At 34.2% G+C, this 23,648-nt stretch overlaps 1 protein-coding gene across 1 annotated transcript; it reads right to left on the reverse strand.

The window, feature by feature from the left end:
• Window positions 1-11,784: 11,784 nt before the first annotated feature.
• LOC145745291 (uncharacterized) lies at window positions 11,785-17,308 on the reverse strand. The gene is made up of 16 exons (XM_082563325.1): window positions 17,230-17,308; window positions 16,935-17,066; window positions 16,452-16,633; window positions 15,755-15,911; window positions 15,485-15,637; window positions 15,352-15,404; window positions 15,042-15,235; window positions 14,805-14,891; window positions 14,708-14,740; window positions 14,369-14,470; window positions 13,779-13,925; window positions 13,157-13,437; window positions 12,771-13,078; window positions 12,521-12,690; window positions 12,382-12,446; window positions 11,785-12,318 (listed from the first exon to the last, which is right to left on the reverse strand). The coding sequence occupies exons 1-16, from the start codon at window positions 17,240-17,242 to the stop codon at window positions 12,182-12,184; spliced, it is 2,214 nt and encodes a 737-aa protein (XP_082419451.1). The 5' UTR covers window positions 17,243-17,308; the 3' UTR covers window positions 11,785-12,181.
• Between the last annotated feature and the right edge of the window lie 6,340 nt (window positions 17,309-23,648).

A 23,648-nucleotide genomic window follows, 5' to 3' on the forward strand; every position in this document is an offset into this window, starting at 1 on the left:
GTTGAAGTGAATTTGTTAATAAATAACACACCAACTGCTCTTGTACTAATACAAGTAATGACCCAATTGCGACATTTTTTGTTTAGTTTCTAGATGACCACTTTCTTCGTTGATTATCTTCATTATCGCGAGTAGGTTTCTCAAACCAATCGTTTTCATCTCGTCTCATAACATAAGCTGCCCCCAAAAAATCCAAAAAAAAAATTACTACGGATAGAAATTTAATATTTTTACATTTTTTTATTAAAAGTGTTGACCCTTGTATTTACCTTCGCTTTCTGACACCACTGTTCTGACGTCATCACTTTTTGATTGGTCAATGCACTCGTTTTCAACTTCCATTTGGTAATTAGATGATACTCGCCCATCGTTGTCCACCTGAAGAGCAGTTAAAGCAGCGAGTTCTTTGTACGATTCCCTGGCGCCGGAAGATGGCGTAGTTTTTACGTATTCGTTACGGTTACAATCCGGTTCGTAATATATTTGAGTGCCGTGTTGTTTCATCTGCTTTTCATACTTCAATAAATCTGAATATAAAACATAAATAGAATTAGTTATTATTGTTTATACGCATTAAACGCTGCAAATTTACATACGGCCAGCGGCGTGCTTTAATCCTTAAAATACTTGGCTTTACTACGTAAGGTCCTAGGTTAGATCCCCCAGCTTTCACGCTGTAATGGTCTTAAATAAGTCAAATTTAATATAAGGCAATATACCAAGCTAAATGGTCAAAAACCACATTTACCTTCTTACGTATGCCCTGTGGGCGGCCTCTTTCATCGAAAATAATCAAATGCAAAAAAATATATAACCCTATACCTCTGTGTGGATATTCCTTGTTTACTTGCGTTGGACCGGTATGGCCATTATCAATCACATGATTTAAATATTTTTCATCTTGCATCACGTGGTTCCAAGATTGTGCGACGTCATCTGGGTTGGTCATGGCATAGTAAGCATGGTATACTTTGTCACTCGAACCATTTTCTTTTCTTTGTTTTCTTCTTTGGTGACTTTGAATGTCTTCCAACGGCACATGACGGGAGTCACGGCTTTGGTGACGAGAATCGTGAGATTCGTGACGTTGATCACGTGATGCTGAACGTGAATCATGAATTTCGTGACGTGAATCACGAGATAAGCTACGCGAATCATGAATTTCGTGACGTGAATCACGAGATTTGGAACGTGAACTTGAATCACGATTATCATGACGACGACTTCTAGAATCACGTGGGTCGTAAACTTGTTCACGAGAATGGTGACGTGCATCACGTGATTCGTGACGTCGACTTGGTTCAAGCGTCATGTCGTGCGGTGCAGTCTGACGACGCTCGAATGCTCGCTCAGGAGTTTTAGTCATTCTACCATCCTGCACATCATAAGATTGACTTCTACTACGGTTGCCATGCGACGAAGTTTGGCGTTTATTGTTGGAGCTCTGATCACGACGAATTTCTTCTCTAGAAGAACGATTTGTTTTTCTTAAGGAAGTATGATTATCAGAACGTGTTTTGGTTGGCATAAACATGTTGTGCTCGTTGGTCGTTTGCTGGGTATTGCTAGCAATCTGATTGACGTCATTAACTATAACGTAGTTACGGCGGGAGTCTGAGGGAACGTTGGCCTCGGCAGATGTAACAGTATTGGTGTGTGCTCTGGGGATAGTTGATGTTTGTGGTGGGGCGTTATAATGGGACGTTGCATGCTGCGTTTTCTTAGCAGGACTGCTTTTGATGCAATCAAATGCATTTCTTAAATGAATAATATAAAACATTAGAAAAAAATAACCAAAAAATTATTGATTCTTTATCTAGGTATATTACATTAATTACCTGTCTTCGTCCATGCCGTAAAGTAGAGACGAAGTGCTATAACTAAGGCTGTGGCTGCTTACTAAAGATGACCCCGCTTCTGATTTGCCGTGGCGGCCAAGTTCCAAATACTAAACAATGAAAAAGAAATATGGGTTTTTGTTATATTTTGGTGTAGATATTTTCTTATAACACCACAGAAAAAAGTTTAAATGCATTCTTACCCTCAATCGCATGTCTAATTCCTTTTCTTCCTGGTCCAAATCTTCCATCGTTCTTCTAAGTCGACTCACCCCTTTTCGAAAAGATACATCACCTTAAAAAATACAGTACAAAAAAACATAAAATTTAGCTAAACATTTTATCTATATTCAACTAAGCATCTAACTACCTGATTGCCCGTTGCTGTAGCTGGGATATCTTAAAGCACCAGATGAGTTTTCAGATTTCCAACTTGAGTTCTCTGCTTGTGGTGGCTGTGGTAGTTGTCGCTTTACACTTTCGGTGTTGTAATTTACGCCAGTAGACTCAGGAAGTCTGTTCTGTCTTGACTGCAGATTGCTCAATGCCTCTTTCGGTAATTTCTCTTCTCCAATGTTTAGGCTAGAATAGGAATCGCGTTGGGAATTGACATCGTCAAATCTGTGACTAGTATTGTCGGTCCTCTCTGATGGTGAAGTCGGTGAAGATGTAGGGTAAAACGCACCTGACATCATTGAAGTTTCTCCGGACGATGGCGTGGTGGAGTAATCTCGGCGATCTTCATAATAAGGAGCACTTTGTTGTATCGATGGTGCAATCTCCGGACCTTCAGACCTGACAAAGTTGTCCTTATCCCTGTTATATCCTATATCACGATCTTGTTCCAAGTGTCGTGATCTTGGCATAGGAGGTAAACTGGTGTTGCGAGCTACTACTGCTGGCACAGAGGCTGAACGTTTTAAATCAAAGTTAGCATTCAAATGTTGATGCATATCACCTGCAAAATTAAAAACTAATTTTTCATCAAAAAATAAATATATTTTTTGTAATATATTTCAAATAATATTAGATATATTTTTACCTCGTGGAAGATCATTTTCCCTTCTTGGCGGACGACCTTCTCTTATTTCGTTAAACCGTGGTTCTTCATAACCATTCTCTAAATAACCTCTATGTATTGTGTTCATGGATGGAAGTCTTGGATACCGGCGTGGTGAGTGGTTAGAAAACTCATTGTATTCCCTGTAAGAATCGATCCTTGGTGGATGTTCATAATATCTTTCGTCAATTGGAGACATTGGCAAGGATTTCTTGGAATAAAATCTAGGACTATATTGGCTTTGAACATCCTCGTTAGGCTGATGTGTTGGCCAAGATCTGCCGTGATGCCGATTTCTAAAAACTTCCCTTCTGTACATTTCCTCTTCTCTGTCGTGGTTAAAATCATCGTGCATACAATAACGGGTATGCTTGCGAGGATTGCCTATCAGCATGTGGTTGTAGTTTAAGCGTTCCTCATCCTGATAGCTATATTGACGAACACACGGGAAAAAACTTTGACTTGAAACTCTAGGATCAACCTCTGAATACGAACGTTGATAAGCCCTAGGCAACGAGAAACCTGGGTAATGAACATGTTCTTCATGAGTTCCAATCCCAGCATCGATCATAGATGGGTTAACAACGCGATAATAATCCCCGCTATGTTTTACATAATGCTGAGCATATAATACACGGTCCCGAGGACAAATAATAACCTCACCGGTTAGAGATGTCTCCGTTGATGCATCAACCTTGTTCTTAGAATTAAATCTTGTACCAGGCTCGCTTGTTATAGGCATCGCAGTTGTCTCGGCGTCGCTAGTTGACTTTATGTTGTTTCTTGGTGCTGGTACAGGCTTCTTTTTTGCATTTGTATCGGTTACAGATTCAGTACGAGTTCCACGCAAGGCCTCAATCAAAGCTGTTAGTTGACATAAATCGATGGAGGCTGATATTGGCGGTGCAGATTCTCTATCAGGCGTTACCTGAGTTGATGAATTGACTGACAATGACTTGCTCTGATAACCTCTTGATTGAACACCAACTACCTTGTTAAGAACAAGATCTGTTTTTGTTTTTTGAGGTTCGTTACCTTCCGCCAAAATACCACAAGACACGCATCGTGTCATGGTAGAATTTGAATATCCAGAAAGACCACAAAATGATGTAGAGCGGTTCTGCGGCACAAAAGCAACTGTATCTACCTTTCTAGTTTTATTTGAATCGCATGTTTCAAACTTATCTTGTGAAAATTGTTCAATTGCTTTCATGTTACTATTGTTTTGAATTGGATCGTTCACGATTACAGGTTCCGAATTTCTTCTGAAAAAATCAACTTTTGACTCCGACAATTCCTTCTGTATATTAAAATTGAGGTTGTCTTTGTTTGGGGGAGATAAAGAAACTGATCTTCCCATTGCTGTTTTACTGTTTTGATTCGTATTTTCGTTGGATACTAAACTGCTAGTTCGCTTTATCATATTTCCAGACAAGGAAGGTTTAAATCTGCGTGGCCTTGGAGTGTCTGTTGTCTTCTTTAAAAGCTCCTCAAAATTATCAGTTGACGCTGTTCTTCTAAAGAACATAGACGAAGCCTTGGATGAGTCCATCTCCTCCATATGCTCCGGGTGCACGGGTACAGGACTTGTTGCTAACTGAAGAGTCTCATCTTCATCAGAGTCCTCGCCATCCTCCTCTTCTCCATCTTCTTCAAAATATTTAGATCCGTGGATTGCGTAAATCTTATTTGAGGGAAATGTGCTAGAACTTGGTTCAAAATTAGTTTTCACAGGCGGTTGTGTTATTTGCTCGGATAAAGAAACATTGTTATTAATCTTTGATTCAAAGGTGTTTGACATTTGCTTTACATTGACTGTAGAAGGTTTAAACACAGTAACTTTAGTCTCTTGAGTAGAAACAGTCTTAGATGTATTTGGTGTTGGAAAAGGGGGGTTTGTAAACCCAACACTTGCCTCGTGAGCGCTTGGTGAGAAAATTTGAATTGTTGGAACCGTTTGGGGTTGTATCTTGTTTGAAGACAATCTTTTTTCCTCGTATTGAAATAGCGTGATTTGATTCAAAAATGGTGATTTCGGAGCTGGTTTTAATTCCTTTTTATTATCGAAACTATCAATTTCAAATGCGTCCAATGCACAGTTTGTAGTCTTGAAGAAACTCTCACCAGGAAGCATGATTTCCGGGATAGCGTGGGAACTTTGAGATGTAACGTTTCTAATAGGCGCGTCATTAATAGGTGTGACATTTTGATCTAGGGACGGAACGTTATCTTTAAATATTGTTTAGCAAACATGTTTATTAAGAACGAAAAGCGTGCGACGTTTATGAGACCACATAACAACCGTGCAACTATCATAAGACTTTAATTCAATTTATTTAAAAAGAGTTACGTTTAAACCATTTAAAATTTTAAAAAGTTACAGAAATACTTAAATTACTTGTACATATATGTATAAACTGTTTTAATTAAAGCAATCTATTTTAAAAACTGATTCCTACAATAACAAAAATGCTTTGTTTACCTTGTTTGTTAAATGTGGTATTTACATTTTTTAATCTTGTTATGTTTTGAATATCTTTCTGTTGAATATTGTCTCCTGTTTTATTGTGCATATTAGAATTCTTAGTTGTTGGATTAAATTCTTGATCTTCAGTAAATGTTGGTAACATTGAAAGATCAGAGAAGTGGTTTAAACGCTTTAAACCTACAAAAAATAACTGATTACAATTTATTAAGTTGTGCACTATACAAAAAAACTATAAAATAAATTCGTACGAAAAATAACTTTTTACTTTTATAAGTCATTTGTACATTACATGTCACTTAAATTAATAATTAAATATCTTGCAATATTGTAAGAGCTAGTATGATATATTTATGATAAATATACTTATTTATTTTCATTTATAAATTTCAACAGTTAAAATGGTTAAAGCAACTTAACTTAGATTTCTAGTTTACCTGAACTCGTATAACTTGATTCATTTTCTAAATTGTCGTCAAAAAATCGATCAAAATTTCCTTCTGTATCGTTCTCATTATCATATAAATCGTAAAACTCCGAATCGTTAACAAAATCGCCACTGCGTCCAAAGTCTTCTGATATTGCCGAGCGCAAGTTGCTTGCCGTTGTTATACCTTTAAATAATTGATGCTAATCAAGCGTCGTACACTACATCAAGGTGAATTTAATTTGTATGCACATTACTGACATTAAGTGGATAGAAAGGTCAGAGGAAAAAAATGAATAATACAGTTAACTTGATACCCGCCAAATACTTAAGTTACCTTTGAAAAGAGTCAAAAAAGAGACTTTAAGCCCTGTTTACTTTAAGTCCTATCTATCCCTAACTTCATAACCTTAATTTTTTAACTTCTATACCTTTTGGTAAGTTTTTGTTGTCAGATTGGGTCGAAGAGACAAGGAAGAAAGTGTCGTTATCGTCGGTTTCGTCCATACTCCATTCTGCAGGTCCTTCACTCTCTCCATTATAACTTTCACCATCTTTCTGTCTTCTATCACCATCTAATAAAAAAAACATTTTAACAAACAAAACATAACTTTACAAATTAAAAAGTAAATAATTAAATATAAAGTAGTATTACAATTGTTTGATTAATATCCATTTTATTACGAAGTTTGTGGGATAAATGGCTTAAATTTATGATTTTAAAAACCTTGATTATTAACATCCACGTTGCTGTTACTTTTTATTTCGCTTTTATTTTCATCATTCGTCTTCTTAACCTTTTGTATATGTTAGATAAATATGTGAAACAAACAAGATTTTAGATTAATCAAAGAATTAGTACAGATAACAAATATATTAATCATCCATTTCGAATTAAGATATTTACCTGGACTTGTCCAGATTTTTTCTTCAGTGCTATATCAACGCTTGAACAATTTGTGTTAACAAAGGGTTGATCAGATTTATTCGATTTTATGTCATTGTCATTAACTTGTGTTTTTAATGGTGTATTACTATTTTTCTTATCAACAGTCGGCATAGATGATTTTTCAAAATATGGAGTTTCTTTGTTATCAGCTTTTGAAAGTTGACTTAGATCTTGATGTAAAATCTTTGAATTTTTAGTGATCGGTGATTCGCTTATAGATTCTAATACCTTTTCATCAACTTTTGGCAATGGTTTATTTCTGACACGGGTTGTTTGGTCGATTTTTGGTAAAATCGATAAAGTAATAGATTTATATTGAGGTGGGGTAGTAGTAGATGTTGCTGCATAGGTAGGTGACACGTTTGAAGTAAGGGTGGGTGTTGCTTGGGTAATGTTACAGTTTTTCTTGTTTAGATTACTTGGGTTTTTAAACTGATTTATTTGACTTTTAGAATCAAATGTGAATAGTTCGTCGTTATTTTCTATTTTTGTGTGAGGTTTAGTTTTATTGTTGTTTAATCCTATATCAAAATCCAAATTTTTCCTAGATTTATTTTGATTTACCATATTTTTTTCACTCTCTATTTTGGATTCCATTTCTTCTAAGACTTTTCTATAAGAACTAGTGTTGCCAGTTATATTTGATAAAGTTTTTGACTTTTCAGGTATTATGTCCTTGGAAAGTTTGTCAATTTTCTTTTCGTCTTTAACATGTTTGGTAAAGTAAGACGAACTTTCTTGGACAACATTTTTCTTAAGTTTGACATTTTTAATCTTATAATCTTTATTTTCCATTGGACCGATAAAAGATTTATTTTCAAGAGCAACAACATTAATATCTTTTGTACTGTTACTTACTGGTATAACAGACTGGGTCTTCTGGACATTAGATTTGTTTTGAGAGTTTGAAGTAGACAAATTTGACAAAGCCTTGCTATCAAAAGTAAACGGTTCATCCAAAACTTTAGTTTTAGTTATAAGAATTTCCTTTCTTGGATCGTTTAATTTTAAATCCTTTCCAGATGTAGGGTCGCTTTTTTTGACATTTTTCGAATCTGCTAAATTATTAGATTGCTTAACGACCTTGACGTCAGATATATTTTTGAAAGGACTTTTATTTTTTATTGCTGTTTTCTCATCATTTTGGATTACTTCTTCTTGAATAGATGCGTTTTTCGACTTTGGGTCTAAAACATTAACTAAAATTTATATAAAAATAATAAAAGATTAACCAAGTACCTTAAAACTGTACTAAAGAATAAACCAAAAAATAAATCTTTTGTTTGACAAATTTATGCAAATTTCTCTTTTGATTGCTTTACCTTTGTAAAATTGATCAAGTAATTCGTTAGTTGAACGCGTGGAACCTATTGATAAACTCCTTGTCCGAGATGCTTCTCTTCCTGGAGATTTGTTTAGTTTAGTTGTTGTTGAAGGATTCTAAAAAAATAAAATGTTTATAATATCTTGTGTAGCATATTTACTATAGGCTTTAACATTACTTAGTTCTATCAAACTAAGAACGACAAATTAATAGTCAAACAATATAAAATCCTTAATAAATTTTGAAAAATAAAAAAGTTAATTCGATAAGTTGGGTCAACGAAAAGTTGTCAAGTTTTGTTATTAAAAATATAATATAAAATTGTTAATTTCACAGTAAAAATTTCAATAATTTATCACAATTTTCCCAACAGTAATGGGCACCAGAAAAAAAATTCTATTGATTGACAGAATTTAAAATTTTTAAATTCACGCGCTAAACGGATTTTATTCTTCTAATGGACTGGAATCGATTAACAAAATGACGTCATTTTCACTTACGTGGTCGGTGCTTGTACTTCTCATTAGGTTAGAGTGGGTATTGCCCTTCTGTAGCCAAGCGCCAGAGCGCGCAGCTAACTCTCTCTGCTTGGCACATAGCTTGCAAAGAGTCTCTCCTTTCTGCAATTAGGTTAAAGTAAAACACATAAATTATTCAAGAAGTCAAAAATCGCAAACCCTAAGTGAATATAAACAAAAGGCCAAGTTTTAAAAGCTTGCATATTTAACAAGATTTCAATATTTGTACTCAAATTAACTCTATTTTTTAGTTATTTACAAATTAAATAATGTAATTTTATTCGGTCAATACAAATTTTCACAAAAGATAATAAATATAGATTAATATAATGGATGAGTTCTTATCAATTAGAAAATCTATAATCTATTAAAATATCTCATTTTAAGATCAACATTTTTTATAATAAAAAGAAATATACAACAGAAAATCAATACACTATCAAAATATAAAGAATTTTATTGCAATTTATAAATAATTTGATCTCTATGGATTTTCTAATTTATTGGCAACTTTTAAATTATTTAAATTATAGATTGATAAATATATTGGTACTTACCTTGGCTAAAATTGAAGACACTACGGAACAAGATTTACAAGTTATTTTTCCACAAGACACGCACTTTTTGCCATCTGATTTGTCGTCATTTTTCCCTTGTGAATTCTTGGCTTCGTTGTTGTCAAAAGGCTGTAAACACAGCGAGCATGCACCAGTCGTTTTTTCAACGATGTCTGTCAAATCTTTGACTGATTTGTGAACGTTATCCTTGTCAAACTTGTTTGAGATTTGTTTGGTCGATTTTTCAGTTCCATTTGTATTTTGGGACTGCTCATTTTGCTTGCCGATTGCTTTAGATTTTGCTTGATCTATATATTACACAAATATAAATTTGTTAGTATAATTGGGAAATTAGATATCGATTTTTTTAAGTTGTATTTTTGTGTAATTGACAAAAATTCGTAAATTTTAATGATAAAAAATTTTAAATTATTTTATCAAAATTAAATTATGTCTAGGCAGTTAACCAATTATATTTGTTTTCCGTTCATTCGGAACGTTAATGCAGTTGGGGTTCAATTTTAATTAAAATCGATCTTTTTGAGACGCTTTAAAAAATGGGCTAATAATAAATTTTAAGGGAAATCAATGCTTCGATTTTTGCATGTACTTAAGTAGGCAGGTCTACAAACATATGTAAACCAAAACTTATAACACAAACATTTTTAAATTGCAACTTAAAAACACCAATATTTTTAAAACGTACCTTCCGACTTAACGGCAATGTTTTTCTTGTTTGTATTCACATTTTCAACTTTTCTTACATCCAAGTTTGATTGCTTAGTATTTGAATTATTGATTGTCGTTGATACTGGGTTTGGATTAGGTAGTTTTTTAGACGACAAACTTTCATTTTTGTTGGAGTATTCATTCACTTGGCGTTGGATATTCCTATAATAATTTAAATAAATAGATAAAATATGCAAACAAAAATATTTACACACAAAAAATTGTTCTAATGCTATCAAGAAGTTATGCTTATAGAATTTCTTAAAATAAAAACTTTTTAAATACATGTTAGCTACATTTTACACTTACTTTACTTTTTGTGTTTCTGCCTTTTCAACTTGCTTGGCTCTAGCCGCTACTTCCAATATTACAGCTCGTTCTTCGGCGTTTAAATGGCTGAGATCTAGGCCTGTTAACTCACCAAAGCCAGACGGTGCAGGAAACATTTCTTTTTGTTGAACTCGGGGCATCTTTGCAAGTAAAATACTTCAGTAAAAACGCCTAGGTAGCTAACAAGGCCTGCCCTATTAAGCTATGCTTGCTAAGGCGCTTGTAGATTAACTACGTGTCAAAAACAACAGACATCTGCTATCAGGGCAATAACGATTTACTAGATTCATTTTAGCAAAAATGTTATTGATTAGATTTATTGGAAATACAAATCGAATACCAATCAATAAAAACTAGAAGGCAAAACGATAAACGATATTGTGGGTTTATAAATTTTATATCAAAATCAACTATTCAATACTTTCTAAAAGGTCCTACAATATTTTCCCGGTGTCTAGCTGACTGAGTTCTAAATAAATACGAATTCCAATTAAAGCATTGGAGTTTGGGTGTCAAAGAAAGACAGAAGTCGAAACGAAAAAATAAATAATGCATTCAAATGCCGTTCGTAAAAACGTTAAAATCAATAAACATAAATACCTTATCTACGTTACAGGCTTGCTGGGAATACGGATAAACACGGTCGCTTCCTTTTTCTTTTAACTTATTGCTTTCCACTTTGCATATTGGTCTTGATTGCTTTGGTTCAATATCCTCACAGCGGTCGTGGATGATTAGAGTATTCGATTTAGGATCGCTGACAAAGCTAGCAACCTTTACAACGCTTGTAGCTTCGTGAAAGACTTTTGGCTTCCGTATCAGGGGCGTATTCTCGCTATTTAAAAATAGTTGTTTACTTGGTCGTCTTTTTTTTCTGAAAGAACTGCTGCACAATTGAACATCTACCATTTGCCCCTCTTCTCTTTCCCTCACGTCGCAACTTTTCAAGCCGAAATGACGAAGGTCGTCGGTCGGCGTTTCTACTGTGACGTCATTACCCATTGTTCATATTAAATTTATGGCAAGTTCTTAACAATAATAGGCATTATAACATACCTTACACTGTAGCTATTTCTCAGGGCTCGTCTGGGTATAAAATAAACGAATAAACCCACGCTTTTCTAAGGGTGAATTACTGTTTCATACACGTTTTTGCTTTTAGCGCTTTTATAATAAACCGGACGGGAATATTATTCCTCTTCATGAATATTTGATGGGGTTTTTCTAGCGCGAAGCAACAACGTAATTTGTGAGAAGAAACGTGTAATAAAGTCATTGAAATATGAACTTGAATTGTAGCTAGATGGTAACCTATTTTTTTTCCTTATATTAAATTATTGTTGTGCAATAATTTTACCATTTTGGGTTAATTTTTTAAATACGTTAAATTTAAAATTGTTGTAAACAAATTTAAGATATAGTTTGTTAGTTTAAATTATTATTTAGATTCAGAATATAATTTTTTCCTATGAAAAAATTATTTTTGTATTTAAATTGTTTAGATATAAATAAAAATTTTTTCAACAACTTTTCTATGTAGCCTAAGACCGTGAAAATATTTTTTACCTTTGTATATTTTTATTAACCAATCAAAAAAATCCTAACCACGATAAATCAAAATTCAATTTTAAATCACCGATTTCTCAAAAGTGACATCCGCGCATGGGCGCCAAATAGCACTTCCCAATTAAAAGTCTCTATTTGACCGTCTTTGTGGAAACAAAATACTCAGAAACCGAAATAAATTATTCAGATTAAAATAAAAGGCTACAGTCGCGATATATATACAAATTAGCACCCATATAAACCGGGTAAAAACACAACAACATAAAACAAAAATCGATTGTCACAATTATGAGAAAATCGAATCTGTTTTCGTTAATCAAAACGCCCGACAAATAAAAAAAAGCCCAAATCTTAGCCGGTCGCAGTTTAAATATAGCAAAAAGGTACGAATTGACTTTCTAAGACTCGTCGTCGCTGCCCTCGACGGGCAACATTGCGAATTTGCTCTGGGTCGAAAATTCGATCGGTTCGTCCACAACCTTAACCGGGGGACGACGTGACTTGATCGTTTTGACCGGCTTTTCTTGACCTACAGCTGTATAATAAGACAAGGTTAAAATTTTAGTAGCAGAATGATTCTTTTTTGTATCCCACTTACCACCATCAGGTCGATCACATTCTGGTCTTGGATCCAAATCGTGTCTTCGGTCGCTTCCGTAGTCCCTACGTCATAATAAATATTGTGACGTCAGAATTAAATTACAGTCACGTGATACAAAGATGAAATTTGCTTTTACCTTCGTCGATCAGTGCGATCGTTATTTCCGTGTCTACGATCGGAACCTCCGTAGGTACGGCGTTCGTTTCGGTAACTTTCGCTGTCTCCGTCACCCCGGCGCCTGTTTTCGTCTCTGCCAGGATTTCGGCCTTCGAAAGATCGCTGTCGATCCGGGTAGTCTCGAGGTCGCTGGGAATATGATTTTTGTATTTTTAAATGCGGAATTTGATATTTTTAACACAATTCTACTTTAAAACAAAGATATTTACATTATTGTATTGTCGATTGTTGTCATAATCTCTTCTGCCCCCTGCTGGTTTTCGTTGGTTATAACCCCCGCTCGATCTGGGGTTATAAGCCTGATTTGATCTTTCATTTGATTCTCTTCCGTCTCCGGGTCCCGTTCGATTCTGCATCGACTCTTCTTCATCCGCTGCTCCTTCTGGCCTTCTTTCTTCCTCTTCATCTTCTTCATTTCCCTCTGCCTCCTCCCTTTCTCCTCTTACCTCCATTTTAGGAGGACCTCGATTCCATTGGTTACCCTCCGAAGAAGATTTTCTGACAACTTTTTGAGGTTCTAAGTGAAAAATTTAAAAAATAAATTAAATTTTAAGTATATTTAAATAATTAAGTCCTAAAAAAGTTTAATTGTTACCTGTATGAGAAGCCTCAGAAGATGATCCGGAAGCTGCTCCGGTTGCTAACTTTCTTCCCCAAGCATTCTGCTTTGGTACCGGAGCAGGTTTATACTCCGGTTTCTTCCCCGCATCCACTCCTCCAGAACTAGAGGACTTTCTGACATGAGGAGAAACAACTTCGTGGCCATCTGAAGATCTCGTGGATGATGTCCGGGACCTGCGACGAGGAGAAGAGCGCCCTCCGTCGGATCGTTCACTGGATCGACGATCTCGTTGTTGTCTTGGAACATACTCATCTCTAAAAAAATTTTTTTTTAAATTATTTTTTGGTAAGATCCACAATTTAAAAACTGTAACAACTCAACTGAAAGCTTGGTATAATAGTCAGAACACTTAGTTTCACTACATGGGTCCTGGGTTTAATCCCCACTGCTCTAATGCTGGATAGCCTTTGACTAAGGTGCTATAAATGGTGTGAGATCCTGCTGACTCAATACTTAATCAGCATCTTAATTATTACACAATTATAATCTATAATATTCCAAACTGTCAAAGGCAACTCAAGATTGGGCTGGGGCAATTTATGTTTAGGTCGCGAAGTTGACCTTTCCACATCCAGGATAAAAAAATATAAAAAACCTGTTTTCATGGATGAGATAAGGTTCATCCTGCTGTCTGATTTTTTCTTCAATCTCCCGATCACGAGCAGAAGTATCCACAGGTTTAGCTGCACCAAATACTGAAGCTTTAGGAGCAGGAGGTGGTGAAAGTGGCTTTTCCTGAGCTCTAAGCAATGTTTAAGTGTAAAGTAAATTAATAAAATGCATGATAATGGTTTGATACATAAGTTAAGTCTAACAACACTGCTCCTAAGCCATTAGGCCGTAGGTTTAACTTTTTATCTACATATACTTAAAAATATTGTTAATTTGAGCACTTTTAATTGTACCCAAAATCTATTTAAAAAACAAACAATATCATAAAGTTTATTAAAACATTTACCAATAATTACTAAAAGACAAATACTAAAAACCTCTAATATCAATTGTAAATGAAATATATTTATTTAATATACATTAGGGTTATAAATATAAAGACTCAATAATATAATTTTAAAATATCATAAATGTCATGTTAAACCACAATCAAATGCCTTTTAAACATTTAATTGATTAAAATGCAAAGACGTAATTCAGACTTAAACAAAGTAAATTTTTTTTAAAACTTACTTTTCAAAAATTAATCTTTCTTGCTCGGCAATTTTCAATTCCGCTTCTCTCTCTTTAGCTGTGGTGTCTACTGGTTTCGCATCACCAAATATATTTACAGATCTACAAAAAATTTAAAAAATAAAAATCATAGTTAAAAAAGCCTTAATAATTTAACAGTTAGTTATAATCACAATTAAAGCTCGAAAAATGATAATTTCTAGGGTAACATTTGTTACCTAGCGTTTAAGCTGTAAAGTGAACCTTCATACATCAAGGATAAATAAAAAAATATTTAGAAAAGTATATATATTATTTTAAAAATAGATTAAATACATTTAATTAAAAAATTAAACTTACTTTTTAACGGGAGCATGATCTTCGGGCACCACCCTGCAAATAACAAAATAAATATTAATTTTTAATTACTTGATATGGATTAATATAAAACACATACTTATCTTGACTCGATATTTTTTCCTCAATAATTTTTTCTCTTGCTGAAGTATCTACTGGTTTTGCTGAACCAAATATTGAAGAAGATCTAAACCAATTAAAATAATTGTTAAACAAAATTTTTTAGAAAGGCATCCCCTACAAAGATGTAATTTATTTGTTGTTGTTCAACAAGTCAAACTTTTTATGTTTTATTTATTTTTTTAAATATATTTTAGAAAAACTTAAAATTATGAACCTTGTCGTTGGTGAATTTTCCTCAATTGGTTTCTGTCGTTTTTGAAGATTAAGTTGGGGCCGCTGTCTTGGGGGTTCATTTGATTTCTGATATCTGTCACCTCCGCGATTATATGAATCCCGGTCCCCGTATCTTGACCCCCCTGAATGATAACCTCCACCCCCTCTATTCCTGTCATTATACCCACCACGATCCTGAAAAAAATTTCAAGATTAAAAAAATTTTCTTTTTTTTTTTTTAAATATCAACAAAAATTGAGTAAATAAGAATCTTTGTTAACTATTTTATATATTAATTTTTTAAACTGTACCTGATCATAATTATTTCTGCCGTAACCTCCACTATCATATCGATCACCATAACCTTTAAATAAAAAAAAATTTAATTTAAAAATTAGTCAAAAAATTTCTAAATTCAAATTAAAGTAACTTTTATCTTTTTACCTCTTCTTTGCTCCCTTGGAGGTTGACTTTCGGCAAACTCGGTTGCCGCCTTCCTCCAGTTTCCATCAGTTGGATCCGGACCATCATGGGATGCTAATTCGCTTCTGTATCCTCCACTGCTCGAGTTTGAGCGACCCCAAGTGCTTCCACTTTCTAATCCAAAAAATTTTTTTATTTAATATTTTTTTTCATAAAAATATTCTGTAATGTGTATATGTAAATTAAGAAACATGCTAGACTATTTGGGTATTTGTCCTTAAGTTATCGAACCTTTTTGATTTCCAGCGATATCAACCCGAATCGTTCTTCGCTCCAAAGTCTCATCATTCATCTGCAAAGCTTTAATTAAACCTTGTCTCTCAGCAAACTGGACATAACCAAAACCTTTGAATCTTCCATTTTCTTCAGGCAGTCTCACATTTAAAATCTAAACAAAATCATTATATTTATTGATGTGTAATTTCTTGTATATATAAATATGAAGAAGCTAAATAATGTAGTGCCTGGTGTGGTGGTTAGACACCTTGCTTCACTACATGAGGTCTGGGGTTTGAAACCAACTGTTCTCATGCTGCTTATAAATAAGGTGCCATAAATGGTATGAAATGCTGCTGACCCAAAACTTAATCAGCAGTTTAATTATCAAGCAATTATAATCTATAATATACAAAACTGCCAAAGGCAACTTAAGACTGGGTCGGGGTAACTGATGTTGCTCTATGTTTACGTCATAAAGTTGACCTTCCCACATCAAAAATTAATAAGAAAAAAATATTGTTTTTGAAACTTAATATATAACAAATTTAAGATAATAAATATTACAACATTGTTTTTGGTGGAGTAAGATGTATCTTTACATTATTAATATCTAAACAATTATTAATAAATTTATAAATCATTTATTTACATATATATACCACAACTCACAATCCTAGGAAAAAATAAAGTAATAAAAAGATTGTCGTACTGATATATCTTTAAAGAATTCTTCCAGCATATACTGATCAGCATCGTACGGTAAATTTCCAACATAAGCAGTAAATGGACCAGACTCCGGTATTCTACTTTGATCTATTTCAATATTTCTTGCAGCTCGTGGAGCAGTCGGTAAAGTGATTACTTTACTTGCTGAACTTTGATATGATAAAGCTAAAATTTTAACATTTTTTTTTAAAACAGTTTAAATTAGGTAAAGTTGATTCTTTTTTAGCTTAACTATGTAAAAAATTCTATAAACATCTTTTTTATAAAAATATATAACTTTATTTCAATCCTAATCTATAATTTTAATCCAATCCTATATTTATGATCAAAAAAATCTATTTTTCTTAAAATTTCACCACAAAGAAATGCAAGAACATATAATTCAACTTTTTTTAAATTTAAATATTAGCGGATTAATATAACCAGTTGTTTGGTTTTTATATCGTGTCAATGTTACAGAACTTACAACTACTAATGTGGCTGTCATCTGCCTCATCGGCCCAATCTAACGTAGGTTTAATTACATTTGGAGCAGCACTATCACCCAAAAAGTCGTTTAAAGACAAAGTAGTCTTATTCTTCTTTTTGCCTTTTTTACCTAGCACAAAATTTAAATTTCTTAATAACTGCAATTACATATCAAGTCTAATAAATTGTCTAACTTTTAAAATAATTTAACTATTTATATTTTAAATAAAGTAATTGTTAAGTGAATATGTTTTACTATATGGTTACTGCTTTAAAGTTTAAAAATAACTTACCTGTTGATGCCATGTTGTTGCTCTTTTATTAAGTAACACTTTAAATATTATAATTCATTAATAAATACCTGTAATATCTGTAATATCAAAATATGCATTATACTGATTACTGGACATAAAAACTGAAAAAATAGATAAGTTTTTTTATTAAACAAAGGTTAAAGTTAAGTTAACTAAATAAGCAGGCAAAGGCACTGTTACTTGAGATAAACCTATGTTAAATTAGTGTTCTTTCAGATAATATTTACTATTTGGTAATTAACTTAAAAAATGTAATTAAATTTTTTAGAGGAAATACGAAAATGTTGTGACATGTGGGCAATCGGATAATAAAATACGATAGTGACGTCAGATATTGTGGTAACCTTATATTAAAACTTTATCCCCGACATGTAACTTATTTAGGCTTTAATAGTGAGTAAGAAAACAACCTAAAATATTTTTTATACGTTTTATTAATTATAACATAACCTGATCTTAAATACCATTTAGATACAGACTTTAAGGTTTCCTCTTTAATAAGGGAGCTTTATATTTCCATCTTTTTTAAACGTGGAATATTGTAATAAATACATTTTTGAAGAGCAAACAGTTAAATGTCTTTAACTATATTTATTTAATCAAAATTTTAATTACCAATACCCACAATACATCAAATTTAGAAAAAATATTGAGTTACATATTTATCAAAAAAAGTTTTTTTATTTTATTTAAAAATTATTTTAACAAAAAAATCTACTAAATCTCTGTTGACATTTTGCGGTCATTTCTATTCCTTCCCAAAGGATAAGGCAACGATCTTCTTTTAGATTTCGGCTTTGACTTTGTGTGTTGGTCCACTGTGCCAGGAACCTCGGCTAAAGTAGCTTCTTCCAATTCGGCCAAAGCCTCCATCACTCTTACATTAGTGTGCAGCGGTGCGTGCATTACGTCATCATCAATAACAGTGCTCGACAAAAATTTGAACGACTTTTTGTCGTTTCCTGGCCCGCTGCCTTTTTCCTCTTCGAGAAAGTCGCCAGTCTCCGAGTTAATTCGAACTCCAGGCGTAGTAGCGACCGAACGTCTGTTGGTGTTTCTTGTCGGTTGTATTGTATCCGTTAAGTTATCGTTCCCTTAAAAAAATAACTAATTTGTTACTTAATACGTTTAGTGCTAACATTGTGTTCAATCCTGTTCAAAATAACAAACAATATTTCAATTTAATATATTAGGTTAATAACATCCAAAAATACGAATTTACTTTCCTCAGCCTGCAAAGTCCTTCTTAAGCCAAGCCAATCAAGTAAATTATCATTAAAAATTAACCAACATTACCATGTCTATTGTCATTGTAATCTTCTGGTAGAACAAAGTCGTCTGCTACTCTAACTTCAGAGGGTGCTATAGCAACAAAACTCGGCTTTAACATGGCCATTTTCATGTCATAAGTTGGTCGGTATCCATGATTAACGTTTTGAACTCGGTAAGACTTCACCCCAGAAATATCAGCTTTTAAAGTGCTGTCATGACTTTGGTAGGCAAGGTGCTTTCCCCATATAAAATTCTCTTTTGGTTGATCTAAAGTAAAAAGGGTTTATTTCAAAAATTTTCTTCAAGTTATTTGTTATTAAACTATATAGGTAGCTGTTGGTTTACAAAATTTAAAGCTAATGCGACAATTTAAAAAATCTACATAACTAGTTGAAAAGGTTTTCATACAAAAATGTAACTTTTTGTTCAATTACCATTTTTTCTATCCGTTAGTATCAATGGGTCGTAAGTTGGAGGCAGTTTTGAATCCGTAGAACTTCTTTTTAAAGTTGAAGAAGTCGCCTGTTCGTTCGCTCTAAAATCAGTTTGTGATTGCGAGGCAAGATGTTTAACATTCTTCTTGTTGGTTAAAAAGTTTTTGAACTTTTTAATAGTCGGATACCTTCGTCTCTTCTTGTCATCCACTAAAATATTTTAATTAAATTTAAAATAAAATCTTGAACATTGAGCACTGAATAAAACACTTACTTACTGGCAACGAATATATACGACTGGTCACAGTTGTAATCTAAGTTTTATCATAATTTTTATCACATTTTATCAGTTAACTTAAGGGTAGACTAGCACCCTTAAAAAATCAGTATAATTGCATGGTAGAAACTATAGTAACCAGGCTTGTTTTAATTTGAATGTAAATAGCAAATTGGTATGGGATGTTAACAATAAAACGTCAGATTTTATGTAAACAACAGATTACTTATACTACCGCGTGTTGTACCTTTAGTGAGAGAAATTTCCGAAATGTCTTCCGCTGTGTCAGGGTCCGGTACATTCGCTTGTTGAACTGTTTCAACTGTGTCGTCCGATTTGTGTGAAGATATAACATCAGACTAAAGTTAAAAAAATACATAAAGCACGCCAATATCCATACAGCTTAATACACCAAAAATATGTCGTAGCGCCACTCGCTTACGTACAAAACACTATAAAAAAGTTCCTCTATTATTAGCCTTCATTGTATTTTTTTCAAAAAATTATACCACATACCTGCACACGATCCTCTGGTATTACTGTTAGTTTTTTTTCTCGTACTTGCTGGGTGTTACGTTCGTTTACGTTTTCTTTGTTATCACTTTCAGTACTTTCTTCAGGAGAACAAGGCCTTGAAGAAGTAGTTGAGCTATGATATCCCGTCTCCGTACCATTTGTTGTTAATGCTATGTCACGTTCTGTTAACAAAAACATGACATTAAGTTTAATCATTTACAAACACAAAAAAGTGGCTACCCTACAGCAGGGGTCGGCAACATTTTTCGCACTGCGGACCGATTTAAAACTGGAATCTTTTTCGCGGACCAGCCTTTAAACATTTTTTTGGCATTTTCGGGTGAAAGTAATCAATTAGTTTAGCTACTAATAATGATGTTTCAAGGGACGCAAATTAGTTTAAAGCAATTTTTTCCTTCATCAAATGGATAAAAAACATTTTTAAATGTTCTACGACAAAATAAGCTTAAAAATAAAAAAGGCGTTTCTGTTTCTAATCATTAAACCTGAAAAAAATACGGCCCGGTAACGTACTGCTCATGGACCGGTACCGGGCCGCGGCCCGGTGGTTGCCGACCGCTGCCCTACAGTACAATATGAAATGTCACTTACTGTTTATAGGTACATTTTCCGCAGTTTGTTTAGTTTGAGAAGTTTCTGGAGTATCTTTTGCTATCTTGGTTTCCCTGTGCGTCTAAAATAAAGTACGACATATATATAAATAATTAAGCCTAATATATATAATGATAGCAAGTCACATAACATCTTACAATAAAGTTTAATTCACTTTATGCTAAATACTTATACGTACCACAGTTGGTTTGGTGAAAAATTTCGGGTTCTTTGATTTAGGTTGCATTGTTTGAAAAACGGAATCTTCGGTCAAGCTGCTTCGTACAAATCTTGGCCGACGCTTGGGTAAGGGGTGTGACGAGTTAAAAATATGACTTGTCTTCATTCCACGACTGGCGGTCAGGTATTTTATGTTTGCGTGCACCCGTCGATTAAGTCGTGTTTTAGCGACAGCAGAAGAACTCAGCCCTGCAGAAAATGATCTACGTCTGCGTAAAGCTAGTTTTCTGGTCGGAGTTCCTTTTGGTCTTGGTGCACTTGGATACTTTGGCTGTTGTTGTAAATAATACGACCCACTGTTTGCTGGATTTTGAGAGAAGCGTTCACGCGTATCTGCAGATAAACCAGCCATTGAGTTCTGAAGTCGTATGTGATCTTGTATAGGAACTGCCAAGTGGGGCTGGGCTAAAAAGGCGGCTTGTGAAAATGCAGGAGATGCCAACTGAGATGGCTGACTTCTATCTGCACTATTGTCGCTTTTGTCAGAGTTATGCGATATTGATATATCGCTGTTATATTGATCCATAGTCCCAATAGGTTGTTGCTGTAAAGGCCATACAAAACCAGGAAATGCATTGCGATTAAATTGCTGACCATAAGTATAAGGAATTAATGTTGGCGACAAAAAATGTGGATGTCGATGTGGCGATATTCCTGGATAGGCTGTAATCAAAGGGTAGTAAGGTATGACTGGAGAGCCAGAATAGTGATGTAGGCCAGCTGTTGAAGAATTTGTGGACTGAATAAGCCGAGCATTTGGATGTAAGGTGTTTGGGGTTTCATTTACTGAACTTACAGTGGGAACGTTATCCTTCTTTAACAAATTTGGGCTATTACTTCGAGGTGGCTTTTTAGGCGGGACGTTAAGTTTTTCCATAGATTTTGTGGCTGGTAGTCGCTTAGGCTCGCTTACTTTTACTAATGTTTGCAATGATTTACTTTTAAACGATAATTTGTTGCCTCCTGGAATATTTCTCTTGCTCGTTTGTTCAAATTTGACAATGTTAGTTTTGTTTCCGACCAATTTTCCATTGTCGTTTACAGAATCGACTAAAAGTTCGGCTTTACGACGAATTTCATTTTCAAGTTCCTGGCTTAGAATTCTTACTCTGCCAGTTTCTTTTAAAACATCTTTACCGTCATTACGATCCTTTGTCTTTAAAGGTACGGAGTAATTTGATTGTTCCAAACTCAACTCTGAATCCGTCATTTTAAAACGAATGGGGTTTAATAGAGCTTTTGTAGGTACTGGCAAATTAGGTAAGTAAGCCTTTGGTGGGGTTATCGTAGGCGGAGTATAAGCGATGTAAGTTGCTTCGGTGCAGGGCTGAAGAGCATTCTTTCTTTTGTTCCATTTTTGGAAAACGTTTTGTTTATGAATAGCCGCATGGCCACCAGCACGATTAGAATCCCAAATTGAACCAATGTAACTTGACTCAGACGCCGTGTCGTAAAATACATCTGACAAACTTGCACTTCTTTGGAAGCTAGAAAACGAAGGCTGCCGAGTTGGAGAATTGGGTAAAGAATTAGATCTAATCACAGTCCTTGTCATTGAGGTCTGAATGGTAGAAAATTCTACGCTTTTATCATATTTCTGCAGGTTTATAAATTTCTTTACATACTGATCTCTAATAGCAAGAAACGACGGGGACGAGCACTCATCACGTTTTTGGTATTGGGATTGATTGCTTAGAGAATGAACAATTGATTTGATAGCAGATTGAACATTACCATGCGTTTCCATTTTAACGCAATCGGAAGCTATGGCAGGTGACGACATTGGCGTTGGGGCGCCTTGTATCGTCGAAATAATACAACTATCATCACATGGAGGCTGATCCTTTGTAGCTGATTCGACACGATTCAAAGTTTCTGTTTGTTTAAGTGAGGCCTCGTCGTCATCGCTTTTTTTAATATTTTCTGAAGTTTGGTCTTCGAAAACACTCATCAACCTTGAGCAAGATTTAGATTTCTGAGATGACAAGCCATTGGTCACGGTATCTATGATTTCCGGTAATTGTACAGCAGATAATGTACTTCGCATTGTACGAGGTGATCTTCTACTTGGTGGTTTCGTACTGACAACACTGGATTTTGAAGTTGTGGTAAGACTACTACTTTGAGCAGTACTGGTTGACAATTTAGAGTTATTCTTTACAAATTTTGATGTTGATGTACTTGATTTTCTAAGCCTAGCTCTTGGCTGAGTGTTTTCATTTTTGTTGCTATTTAATTTGGAAGAGTCAACAACAAGAGGTTTCATTGTATTCAATATCTTATCTGAATTCTCTTTATTTACAGCCAAGACTTTAACTGAAGTTAAACTTCTTCTTGCGTTGTTGTTTCTAGTTGAACTACTTAACCTCCTCTTCGTTTTTGTAATTGTTTTTGAACCGTTGGGACCCAGGGTCGGATTCGTTTCCAAAGTTTCAGGTGTGGTCACTGGAGTAAGAGTTTTTACAGAGGAAGCAGGCGACACGCTACTTGACTTTGTTCCACGGCCATGACATTTTTGTTTAACTCGTCTTGCTGGAACAGGAAGTCGGCAAGGCTTGGATGACAATTTGTTTTTAGCATAAGACTTGGATGGTTGTCCTTTACTTTTAACATCCCGGTGTTTATTTATATCCTTGGAAGCATCTTGAATTGAAGGTGATTTTGCTGCATTTTGGTTATGCTTTGAAGATTTAATTGATGAAACTACATTACTTTTGTTGCTTGACAATGTAGTTAAAGCCGGTTTTTTTATAAGTTTGGGTTGTTGCAAAGATTTCTTATCAGCCTCGATTTTAGCAATGTGTGAAACAAACTCTAACTGCGAAGATGCGGGTGTCAATAAATACGTGCTGTCTGCTGGTTTAATTTTTTCACTCCTTTTAGCCGTAAACGGTATATCTTTAAAAACTTTAGAATGAGGAGTCAAATTTGTCTCCCCTTTGTCGTTAAACTTTTTGCAATCAATGTCAACATCAACGCTGGAAAAAGATCCACCAACTGTTGTGAAGGAAGCTAAGTTAAGCATGCTGGAATGCCGCATTAATGGC

This window comes from Corella eumyota, chromosome 3 (assembly GCF_963082875.1).
Source record: "Corella eumyota chromosome 3, kaCorEumy4.1, whole genome shotgun sequence".
Classification (NCBI taxonomy): domain Eukaryota; kingdom Metazoa; phylum Chordata; class Ascidiacea; order Phlebobranchia; family Corellidae; genus Corella; species Corella eumyota.

Excerpts from the sequence above, each read along its gene's own strand:
- LOC145745291 (XM_082563325.1), bottom strand. Across the intron at positions 15,405-15,484 it reads TCCAAGGGAGCAAAGAAGAG|GTTATGGTGATCGATATGAT; the intron begins GTAAAAAGATAA and ends TTTTATTTAAAG. Across the intron at positions 12,447-12,520 it reads GATCGCACTGATCGACGAAG|GGACTACGGAAGCGACCGAA; the intron begins GTAAAAGCAAAT and ends ATTATGACGTAG.